The sequence below is a fragment of the Tachysurus fulvidraco genome, chromosome 25 (assembly GCF_022655615.1).
Source record: "Tachysurus fulvidraco isolate hzauxx_2018 chromosome 25, HZAU_PFXX_2.0, whole genome shotgun sequence".
Taxonomy (NCBI): domain Eukaryota; kingdom Metazoa; phylum Chordata; class Actinopteri; order Siluriformes; family Bagridae; genus Tachysurus; species Tachysurus fulvidraco.
In genome coordinates, this window is record NC_062542.1 from 14,781,928 (window position 1) to 14,794,131 (window position 12,204).

The 12,204-nt window shown below is 37.3% G+C and overlaps 2 protein-coding genes across 3 annotated transcripts in view; one reads left to right on the forward strand and one right to left on the reverse strand.

Annotated features, from left to right (window-relative positions):
• Positions 1-1,120, reverse strand: part of ctdspla (CTD (carboxy-terminal domain, RNA polymerase II, polypeptide A) small phosphatase-like a) — a 36,841-nt gene extending 35,721 nt beyond the window's left edge. The window contains exon 1 of one of the 2 annotated variants that reach the window (XM_027174817.2): positions 905-1,120. In XM_027174817.2, coding sequence (XP_027030618.1) covers positions 905-980 — 76 coding nt within the window. In that variant the 5' untranslated portion in view covers positions 981-1,120. The remainder of the gene's footprint in view (positions 1-904) is intronic. The other variant, XM_027174820.2, reaches the window with a different exon arrangement.
• Positions 1,121-4,227: 3,107 nt separating this feature from the next.
• LOC113660972 (sperm-associated antigen 6-like) lies at positions 4,228-9,940 on the forward strand. The gene is made up of 10 exons (XM_027174844.2): positions 4,228-4,429; positions 4,851-4,946; positions 5,425-5,591; positions 5,768-5,951; positions 7,497-7,702; positions 7,919-8,071; positions 8,248-8,400; positions 8,663-8,776; positions 9,242-9,358; positions 9,454-9,940. Exons 1-10 carry the CDS (start codon positions 4,282-4,284, stop codon positions 9,859-9,861), a joined length of 1,746 nt encoding a protein of 581 aa, XP_027030645.2. The 5' UTR covers positions 4,228-4,281; the 3' UTR covers positions 9,862-9,940.
• Positions 9,941-12,204: the final 2,264 nt, after the last annotated feature.

A 12,204-nucleotide genomic window follows, 5' to 3' on the forward strand; every position in this document is an offset into this window, starting at 1 on the left:
GTTGTAGCATTAAAGTAGCATTGATGTTGGTATTCATTTATAATAATAATAATAATAATAATAATAATAATTAGCAATAGTAGTATAAGTGCAGTAGTATTGTTTATATTTATTTTTGCATTATATTAATGTAATAATAATAATAATAATAATAATAATAATAATAATAATAATAATGTTTCATCCCAAACATGGGCATAACACAAAATCCACACATTTTATAATACTTTCCAGACAATTCAAATTTCAAAGATCTAAATCTCCCCCTTTGCATTAAAATAAGATAAATGTAAAATCTAATCAATATTTAAATAATCTTGATAGAACTAAATGGCAGTAAAGCCTGGATCTTCACTTGACGCAGTAATGAAAAGCCAATATTTACATTTCCCTGTTGATCTACTAACATTATAGATTTAATTTAATAAATAAATAAATAAATAAATAAGATTACACCTGTGTTTATTTACAGGTCTCGTTGTACTAAGGTTATATATTCAGTTTAATAAATAAATAAATAAATAAATAAATAAATAAATAAATAAATAAATAAATAAGAAAGATTACACTTGTGTTTATTTACAGGTCTCGTCATTAATGGTGCTGTCTAAGGAACAGTGTTTATTATACACCATTATATAACTGGAAAAGTCGCGAGCGTTAATTAAGCTCTTTTCCCTTTCAAAGGATTTCAGTGTGAATATTTTAATTGCTGTCGTTTTGCTGGACCAATTATTAATGTGATGCAACAGTGTTGCACCGCGATTCCTCTAATAAACAACACCCCCCCCCCATCACTAACAGCACCATCAGCCGTGTGTGTGTGTGTGTGTGTGTGTGTGTGTGTGTGTGTGTGTGTGTGTGTGTGTGTGTGTGTGTGTGTGTAAGTGTAAACATCTCTCACCTTTTTCTTGACTCGAAGAAATGATTTCCTCCTCCTTTGGATTTGCTACCTGGGTAATGATGGACGTGTTGTCCATGGAAACGGTGCCTTGTTTTTGTTATTTCAAGAACAAGTCCTCGTTTTAAGTCGCCTGCTTCACTGGAATATGCAGCAGCTAGTCCTGTCTGCTAGCGAGCTAGCCAAGACTGTCCCGATGTGAAACACACACACACACACACACACACACACACACACACACACTCTCTCTCTCTCTCTCTCTCTCTCTCTCTCTCTCTCTCTCTCACACACACACACACACACATCCGTGTGTGTACCGCGGTCTCTCACATCAAAATTCACTTTGCATTGATGCAAAATCCTGTAAGAATAAAAAAGTCTGTATTCTGTCAAATTATAGAAATCAATAACATCTCTTATAATTAGATATTAAAGACAATAACAGTTTGTGCCGTGTGTCAGTTGTGTGCAGTTCCTGCTCTTCCCTCAAGATGGCGCCACAAATTTGTTTACTGTTATTTGCAAAACGTGTTGGACTCACTTTACTCATGTAATCAACACAATAAATAAATAAAATAAAATAAAGGTTAACTCGACCGACACATTGTCTTAGATGTGTTTATGTGAACGATTCAAACACACTGAATATGTGTCACCTACGACACAAGAACGATGGACTGTCACAAATACCAACAGTTTAACTAACATTTTTTTTCCCAAAATGATTTTTTTCATTAACATGGTATCAGGTTTTATTATAATTCACAACATTTACCTCTTAAAGGAATGAAATTGATACGGAATTAATTGGGATTATACATTAAATGTGGTTTATCTTGCTAATAAAGGTTTACTTCATTAGCATGTTTGGTCAGTAACTGGGTAGATTAGTCATTTAACTGTAAATGTTCATAATAAGGAATGGAGTTAATTTAGATGTAGTCTGAATTCATAAGTAAATACTAATCTGGCTTTTTTTTTTAAACAAAATGTCTTTTTTCCTTCTGAGATAATGTTAGCTAGTGTTTGCTATGAAATCAAATTATACGTTTAAAAAAGTAATGTTTACCTAACATCCAGATACATAACATCCAGATATTAATAAAAAAATATAAAATGTTTAAATAAATGATAAATTAAGTTTTTTTAATCCAGGATTACAGAAAATTAATCTTAAACAGCTGTTACCTTTAAGTTGTGTATCCCCAAATTTTGTACAAAAAAATTGGGAAAATGGGAGAAAAACAGAGAACCCTGAGGAAACCCACAGAGATAGTGGAAAATACACATAAAATTCCACACAAGCTCAGGATCGAACAGAGGATTTTGAAAGCAACACTATCTGTTGTGCCACCTCATAAAAATCTCGTTTTATTTTTAACGTTTACTATTATTACTGTCAAGTTTATGTTAGCTAGCATTCAACACCGAGACATACTGCATCTGAGCGTTTATTAATGATGTTATACAGAACATTGAACAGCTTGTGTTGCATTGAGATATATTCCATAATATGCACGTGCTCAAACACATGAGCTTTTATGAGCTATCTCTTTTGCACTGCCTATCCGATCTGGCCCCTTAAGCTCTTTATTCATGCTTACACTAGAGAGGTTCAATTCCACTGAAGCTGAATCATGATGAACTCCAGCATCCTGTGATTATAGAGAGTTGTTGAATTTCTTGTTAAGCAAATATGACTCAAGAAAAGACATCCTGATAAAATATCACCCAGCGTGCTGAAATACACTCAGCGCTGTTGCCGTGCAGGATGAGAGGTGGGCACTTCAATCTTTGAGTAAATCAACATGATTTATTATGTTCTCTGCATTTCATCTAACCCTCAGTGTGTTAGGGGAATTACAGAGCTGCTCTCTTCTATTCTCCAGTCACAGATCTGGTGGATTCAGCCTGAGTCCAAGGTTGTGGACTTCTCACCTTAATTTATGGGGTCAAAATGTAGATATATTATAAATAAAAGGTGCTTTTCACAGCTATTTCTAATCTATATTGTTTTTTTAATAGACAGTGAAGAACTACAACAATTTAGCTGAGTTAAGTGGAATAATAACTGAATGTTTAATGAAGGTGGTCACAAATAAGTAATAATAAGGCTAATATGGCTACCTATAAACCTAAACCTATAAGGCTAATAAGGCTAAACCCCACAGGGGCTAATTATACAGGTGTAAACTGTAACCGTGTAACTGCTGTATCGTGCTTGTTTCAAGCAGATCCATAAATATTGTACACATTCTTTGTGGCTTCACAAAGATAATATTGAAAAACAGACTGAATTCTGTATATTATGGTCAGGGCTTTAAATACTGTTATTGTATTGTTTGCTCCTCATTGAATCAGTTAAAGTTTAACCAATCATGAATCTGAATCAGAATCTGGTTTATTTCCTGGTACTGTGAAGAGTCTACATGTGCAGGAATTTGTTTTGGTGTGTTGGTGCATATTACTAGTCAAGAAGAATCATAAATATTGGAAACAAAGGTTATAAAAAAAAAACATGGACATGATAAATAAATATATCAAATGGCTATGTTTCTGTGTTTCTTTACTTTGGGTGAGTCTGAATCTGCTGGAACATCAGATTGCTGTTTTCTGGATGACAGGATGGGAACCTGATGTGATCTTCTGCTATCGCAGCTCATCTGCCTCAATACTCATGATATTGTGTGTTCTGAGATGCTTCTCAGCTCACGGTGGTTGTAAAAAGTGATTATTTGGAGCATTTTTATATTTGTTCACCTTTCTGTGTAAAGTTGTGGGTGAAAATCTCAGATCAGCAGCTTCTTAAATACTCAAACCAACTTTTCTGTTTTTTCCCCATTGTGACATTTGAGGTGTAAATTAACTGAAGTTCTTTAGCTGTATCTGTATGACTTTATGTACTGCCATGTTATCACGGTTGCTGATTGGATAGTTGGGTGAAAGAGAAGGTGAACAGTGACCGATGTATAGGATTAATTATTACATGCTTATATTGCCCCCTAGTGGAACCATATAAAATTACTATTTATTAGAGATAAAAATATGCACATTTATATCTAAACAGTTTTTAGATAATTCAGGTGTTTATTATATAACGGTTACGGAGGTGCTTCTGTACATGTAGGAAGAAGAAGAAAAAGAAATCACATAATTGATTATATAACCTTTGTTTCTTAGATTTATGCTTCTGCACCAACACACCAAGACAAATTCCTGTACATGTAGAAACCTACAGTACCAGGCAATAAACCAGATTCTGATTCTGATTCGGATTCGGATCTTCGTTTCCAATATAGTGTATAAAAAACCGATTCACAGAATAGTGGAGAATTGAACCCAAACCTAGAGCACGCTAGATAATAACTCGGTTTGTTGCCATGCCAACAAAACGCTTAAAAAACAAAGCGCGAGGAAATTTCGCGTTTTTTTCTTTTTACTTATTTAAGAGAATCAGTCTGGTCTGTTTTTGTCTCCTTTTTTTTTATTGTGGGATTGAAACTTTGAGCCAGAAGCATGTTTTACAGGGTGAGAAAATATTTTAGTGATTTAAATTTAAAGATTGTCATTTAGGTTATTTTTAATAAAGAAATTAAAATGTTAAAATATTAATTAAATTAAATGAATATTTTTAAAATTAATATTAATTAAAAAATTTGTTGTTGCTTTGTTATACTTTGCTGGTTAACACTTTTATATGAAGCTTTTATGGAAAAAACATTTTTTTTTTTATTCATACAAAGAATAAATAAATAAATAAATAGATAGATAGATAGATAGATAGATAGATAGATAGATAGATAGATAGATAGATAGATAGATAGATAGATAGATTAAATATTATTATTATTATTATTATTATTATTATTATTATTATTATTATTATTATTATTATTATTATAAATAGCCTTTAGTCTTTTCCTAAATTGTAACATTTGATATGTTTTAGTTTTTGAGCAGTACCAGAAAGAAAGGAAGAAGTTTGGGCAAACAGTTGCAGAGCTTGCAACAAGACCTCAAAATATTGAAACACTTCAAAATGCAGGTAAGTGATCTTGTTAATGTTCTGCGGAATTGAATGCTTATTATTATATATAGCACCTTTCATACAAAAAAGAAAAAAGTTTAAATAGAGAATAGAGGGGTGAGAGAGGGGTGACTCCTTACAGGCTGTAATTTAAAACAAGCTGACAATAAGTCTATGGTAATCACTCTTTGCAACCATGATGAGCAGAAAAGCAGAAAAACCTGTTGAAGCTTGAGGTGGATGAGCTCCAACTGCAGAAGATCACATCAGCTTCTTATCATGTCTCAACGCCAGTTTTTTATAATGCAGTATATATGAGATACACTATTCTATAGTTAAGATGCACTATAAAAAAAATCCTGACTCTGATATGACACAATTTTAGGATTGATGCTTAATGCTTTTCCCTTTCTCACATACAGTACTCTCTCTCTCTCTCTCTCTCTCTCTCTCTCTCTCTCTCTCTCTCTCTCTCTCTCTCTCTCTCTCATTTCAGATGTGATGTTAATCCTGAGGCCTCTCCTTCTTGATGTCTTCCCAACTGCCCTGCAGCCGGCTGCTCTGGTTCTCGGAAAACTCGCCAGCTACAACAATGACCTGGCCGAGGCAGTGTTGAGGGGAGAAATCCTGCATCAGCTCATCTACTTTCTGGCCAAGAAGAAAGTAAGCCATCAGCTCTGCATCCTAGCTAATATATTAAAGCATTTAAACGGTGAAAATCTGGGAATGTAGCTGTGAATTTCCACACATTTCATATGTAATGTATTAACTTCATTAATTAAAGGGTAGCTATTTTCTGTGTTGTCTCGTTTCACTATAAACACAAATGTAATCCACAGCGCTTCTATAAGAAGGCGGTGGCATTTGTTCTCTGTACCGTGGCGAAGCACTCACCCGAGCTCACACAAGCTGTGGTAGACTGTGGTGGTCTCGAAGCTCTTGTAATCTCCCTGGAGGTGTTCCATCCGAAAGTGAAAGACGCTGCTGCATGGGCGCTGGGCAACATCACTTGCCACAACGGCTGTAAGTCTGAAGATTTCACAGCAACACCTCCCACCTTTTAACTCCTACATTCCACCTTACACCTCTTACCTTCTACCTCTTACCTCCCACCTTCCACTTCTAACCTCTTACCTATTACCTTCCACCTCTAACCTGTTACCTCCTACCTCCTACCCATTACATCCTACATCCCAGCTCCAACCTCTTACCTTCCACCTCCTACCTCTAACCACTTACCTCATAGCTCTTACCTCCCACCTCCAACCTCTTACCTCCCACTTCCGACCTCCTATGTCCCACGTCCAACCTCTTACCTCCTACCTCCAACCTTTTACCTCCTTCCTCCCACGTCCAAGCTCCTACCTCCCAACTCCAAACTCTTACCTTATGCTACCTATGAGGACATCAAGGTCTGAACTTCCGTATTGTCAAAAGGTTTTAAAAAATTTTTCAAGTGTTTCTGTATGTACAGTATACAGTATATGCTGTTTTACGACAGACCCTTAGTTAAGCTGGAGACACTCAGAAGGCCTATATGTGCACTTTAGTATTAAGATTCGATTCGATTAGATTTAACTTTATCATCATTACACATGTACAAGTACAAATCAATACAATGCAGTTTGGAATCAAACCCCCAACCCTGGAGGTGTGAGGCAAACGTGCTAACCACTAAGCCACCGTGCCCCCCTATGGACATAGAGAGATATACAGGTTGGGTTCTATAGACATGATATACAGGGTGTTATATATTATATAATATATTGACAAATATACAGGTGCTATTGACAGAATATACAGGGATGGGTGGTCCCCAGGATGCAGACTTTACTAAGGAGACAGCCCTAGGGAAAAAGCTGTTCCTCAGTCTACAGGTTTTTGTCCGAATAACCTACGGGAAGAAAAGGGGGACAAACAGTGCATTTTTGTGCAACAGAGATCGCCTACTCTCTCTTTTCTGTCCTGTTTCTTTTGGCATTTTGAAGCAGTACGTACATGCATACACTATGATTCTGTCTATAAAGTACATTAATAGACGGTATATGCAGAGGAAGATCTCTATTCTGTTGCTGACAGAAATATTTTGGGGGAAATGTACAAGGTTAAATAACAAAAATGCTTTGTAACATGTAAAGCAGCTATAAATAAGAATAAGCAGACAAAATATACTGTATATTCTCCCTGAGGATCTTGTACATTATGTAATTCTTTACAATTAATATGAAGTTAATTCACTCTGGCGTTATTTAAAAATACATACAAAGACTACTGCTGTGAGATTTTTTTTTTTGAGCCTGCAAGTGTCAGACTTAAAGAAACCAGAAATCTAAAGTTTGTATAATGATCAATGGTTAGTCTTGAATTTTTATTATTTGTTAGCTACGTTAGCCTCCAGTGTAAAACTGTAAAAGCTCATTTTAGACATCAAGCAAGTTTTGGCTTAGAGAGTAAGAGGTGATTGAGGTTAATGTTGTTTTTGCTCAATCTGTTCCTTTAAATTATTGAAGGTTTTCCTTAATGAAGTTTAATCTGCTATGTAAATTTCTGATGTTTTCCATAACACAGCCTTGGCTCAGGCGGTGGTGGACGCAGGCGCGGTTCCTCTGCTTGTTCTCTGTATGCAGGAGCCTGAGATTGCCCTGAAGAGGATCTTCGCTTCAACACTGAGCGACATCTCCAGACACTCTCCAGAGCTCGCGCAAACTGTCGTGGACACTGGAGCCATTGCTCACCTGGCACAGATGAGCCTGCACCCAGACGCCAAACTGAAGGTCAGAGTAACAGCCTAATCTTTAATCTCTCTGTTTTTCCCACATGGACTTCTGTGTGACTGAAACGATTTTAAAAACGTTAAACACCAGCTACACTTTATACAGATAAGAGTTTGAATAAATAAATCTAAGATATAATGTTTATTGTAAATGTTACACAGCGCTGTTGAATTCTCGATTCTAATTGGTCAGGAGGTTTTGCTCATTTTTCTATAGTGTCAGATCTCCAAGCACTCTGTGGACCTGGCAGAGATGGTGGTTGAGGCAGAGATCTTCCCTGCTGTACTGGCCTGCCTTAAAGTCCCAGATGAGTGTGTGAAGCAGAACGACAGCACGCTGAAACGAGAGATCACAAAACACACCCCTGAGGTACCTAACATGGCTACTAAAGCATTTTCAAGCAGAAAAGATTAAGAGCAACTGGAGAGCACATGTGCATTAACACCTTCATTATTTTATCCATTTTTCCCACACAGCAATCCAACATTTGACTTGTGAGATGCTTCTTAGCTCATGGCTGTATGTGTGTATGTGTTTCCCTCCAGTTATCCCAAACGATCGTGAAGGCTGGAGGTGTAGCAGCTGTGAATAATTTTCTGTGGGACTCTAGAAGAAACAAGCAATTGCCTGGTATCATGATGCTCGGCTACATGGCTGCACAATTAGCGAACCTCGCCATGGCTGTTATTGTATCTAAGGTCTGCTACTATAAGCTCTATTTTAGGGTCCATGAGATTCTGAGGCTGACACATGAGTAGATACAGGGCACTTTGTTAGATATGCATGTGTGCAGGAGATGGAGTAATCTGAGAATGTGTGCGTCGCTTTGAAATGTTATTTTGACCACATAACTATTTTTAGTCAAAATATTTAGTTAATCAGTCCATTTAAGGTCATAGTTTAGAATATTTTATCATTTAACACTGGAGTTTTTCTCCTCATTTCATTTCTCATCTGAAGGCTGCAACAGCCTGGACACTAGGACAGATCAACCATCACACACCAAAGCATGCAAGAGCTCTGGCCATGTCTGATGTGCTTCCCAAACTACTATGTCAACGCCTGCAAGTCAAGGTGCAAACATTTTCAAAAAATGGCAAAATGACTTAATTGAAGGAATTGAACTGATACTTTGCAAACTCTTACTGAATTAGGTCCTAAAAAATATAGGGCCCTGGGTACATATAGCCACATATAGCCACTTTAGTCCTATGAATTTATGGCCCTTGGAAAAGTACACAGTGCCAGTGGAATATAGACCCACATGGTTGTAGGGTTTACATACAATAAAGTCCTGGAAAGTAGAGCCCTTAAAATATAGGCACTAAAAACATAAGGAAACCCTGTATTCAGTATAGAATAGGTTAGATAGACCCTAGGAATATAGGGAACTTGGTACAGTATATAGTACCTAGGAATATAGGGAACTTGGTATACAGTACCTAGGAATATACAACGTTGGCTACATAATACCCAAGCCAAAGACAAACAAATGTATAGATTTTGGTTATACAACAAGCGTGATCTCTCTCGATACAGGTGAAGAAGGCTTTAAAGAGCGTTCTTCAGAAGTGCACTTACCTTCCGGCACTGGAACCACTGCTCTATGAAGCTGCCAAGAATGTTCTCAAACACATCATGTGCCAGTTCAGCAAGGTCAACTGCAGGTTCTTCATTACACACATAGCATTTCCTGTTTAAGGCAGGCTGTGGAAGGAAATCATCGGCCCTGTTTGTTTCATGTCCTGTAGGTTCTTTCACATGACAGTAAAGCTCGGAGGTTGTTTGTAACTAGCGGAGGACTGAAGAAGGTGCAGGAAATAAAAGCTGAGCCCGGCTCTGCTCTGCTGGTGTACATCAATGCCATTAACGCCTGCTTCCCTAAAAAGATGTTTAACTGTTCTGAACATCCGTGCCTCGCTGTGTTACTTTCGGCCGTGGTGCTGGGTTGGCGCATTAGGAGCCGCCGCGCCTTGAGGGGGAAGTGCTGTCATGGATGGATTAGACTGTTCCCTGTTCCGGCAGGCTTTGATTTGTCTTGTGTTTCTATGGTTGTCTTCCTTATATATACCTGTTGTCTTATGTCTGTTTTTTTATGTCCAAAACAAGTCCTTGTTTGTGTTTCTGTTTTTCTGGGTTTTCATGTTTTCTTATTTTAGATGCCTAGTCTTCTTCCCCAGTGTTTTTTCAATGTGTTTGTAGTTGATGTTTTGTCTAATAAAACCTATTTTTATTTAATTCCTGCATTTGGGTCTGGATTTTACCTGTAATGACATCCTGTTTCCTGACACTGATACCTGAATGATTAAAAGTACTTACAAAGTTGGCACCTAGGATGGCATCAGGATGAGGAAATGAGTTTATGGTGAACTTTTTCTTTGTATCTGTTGTTTGTTAATTGTTTACTGTACCTTCAGTGTTTTATGTTAAAAAAAACTTTAGCTGGGATTTCAGACAGCATGGTAATTAGACATTTCTTCTGGGTTTTGCCTTTAAAAAATAAATGATTTAAACATCAGAGTATGTTGTGATGTATTAGTTGTGACTAATGTTATGAAAAATAAAATTTAAAATAACATTTAAATAATAATAATAAATAGTGAAGAACAGAAATAGTAATAACAGTATTCAGTGCAAAAATACAATTAATACAGCTGTAAAAATTGTGGGGCCAAAATTTAAATATATAGTATATGTAAGGTGATTTTCTCAGCTTTTCCAATCCCTGTTGAGTATTTTATGTTACATGTTTTTTAATGGACAGTGCAGAACTACAACAATTTAGCTGGGTTAAGTGGAATAATAACTGAATGTTTCATGAAGGTGGTCACAAAATAATAAGGAACCTATAAGGCTAATAAGGCTAAACCCCACAGGGGCTAATTATACAGGTGTAAACTGTAACCGTGTAACTGCTGTATTGTGCTTGTTTCAAGCAGATCCATAATTAATGAATACATTCTTTGTGGTGTTATAAAGATAATATTGAAAAACAGGCTGAATTCTGTATATTATGGTCAGGGCTTCAAATACTGTTATTGTATTGTTTGCTCCTTATTGGATCAGTTAGATCCAATTAGTTAGATTCCAACCAGTCCGGCTTTAAAGCAGCTCATTCTACAGAGACAGCACTTTTGCATGTCTCTGAGAAACTACATGCTGCTAGATCAGCCAAACTGTCATCCATCCTCATCCTCCTTGACCTTTCAGCAGCGTTTGTTACGGTCAACCACAAGATTCTTCAGGAGTCAGCATGGGAATGGTTTGCTTCCTACCTTGAAGGACGCTCATATCAGGTAATATGGAGGGGAGTGACAACTGCTCCACAGAGACTCTTTACTGGTGTCCCACAGGGCTCAGTACTTGGTCCTCTTCTTTTCTCCCTGTATACTCACTCTCTTGGTGAAGTTATTTCCTCACATGGATTCTCTTACTGGTGATATACAACTTATCTTCCTTTTCCCACCCTCAGATACCACAACTTCTGATCGGATATCAGCATGTCTGGTAGAAATATCATCATGGATGACGGCTCATCAGTTAAAGCTCAATCCTAGCAAAACTAAACTGCTGAGCCTCTCAGGTGATTCATCCCCAGGTCATGCTCTTGCAATATCCCTCCATAACAATCTGATCGCCCCTTCAGTCACAGCTCACAACCTTGGGGTAACCATGGACAATCAACTGTCCTTATCCTCTCATGTTGCTAATGTGACACTCTCATGTCAGTTCCTTCTCTACAACATTAGATGGATTCTGCCATTTTTGTCCACAGAGACTGCTCAGATACTTGTTCAGTCTCTTGTCATTTCAAGACTGGATTACTGTAACGCATTGCTGGCAGGTCTACCTATGAATGCAATTCATCCTCTGCAAATGATCCAAAATGCAGATGCATGGCTTGTTTTCAATCTGCCTAGGTTCTGGCATACCACCCCGCTGCTGCGATCCCTTCACTGGCTTCCGGTAGCTGCACTCATCAGATACAAAACTTGCCAACAAAGCCAAAAATGGACCAGCTCCCTCTTATCTCAAAGCCCTTATCACTCCTCACACTGCACCTCACACCCTCAGATCTAAAAGTACTGCTCCCCTGGTTCCACCGTCTCTCAGGGTAAGAAGTAAGTATACTACAAGACTTTTCTGTTCTGGTGACAAGGTGGTGGAATGAACTTTCCCTAGGGGTCCGGACAGCTGAGTCACTGGCTGTTTTCAAACGACGGTTGAAGACCTACTGTACTTATTCATGAAACATATCAACTAGCACTTCCTTCCCTGTTTGTTTTATGTATGTATAATAATAATAATAAAAACTATTAACAGTGTTTTAGACTCATGGTATCTTAAGTATGTAACCTAGTGAACCAGAGTTAATGTATCCGATGATAGAGACTTAAGCACTTTTGTACGTCGCACTGCATAAGGGCGTCTGCCAAATGAAGCAAATGTAGAGTCATGAATCATGAATCATGTGTGTTTTGAGATGCTTCTCAGTTCACCAT

Bases quoted from the DNA above. Each gene is read 5' to 3' on its own strand.
- LOC113660972 (XM_027174844.2), top strand. From the start codon at position 4,282: ATGCCAACAAAACGCTTAAAAAACAAAGCGCGAGGAAATTTCGCGTTT. The intron at 5,592-5,767 runs GTAAGCCATCAG...TGTAATCCACAG, and splicing joins ACTTTCTGGCCAAGAAGAAA to CGCTTCTATAAGAAGGCGGT. The intron at 8,072-8,247 runs GTACCTAACATG...GTTTCCCTCCAG, and splicing joins TCACAAAACACACCCCTGAG to TTATCCCAAACGATCGTGAA.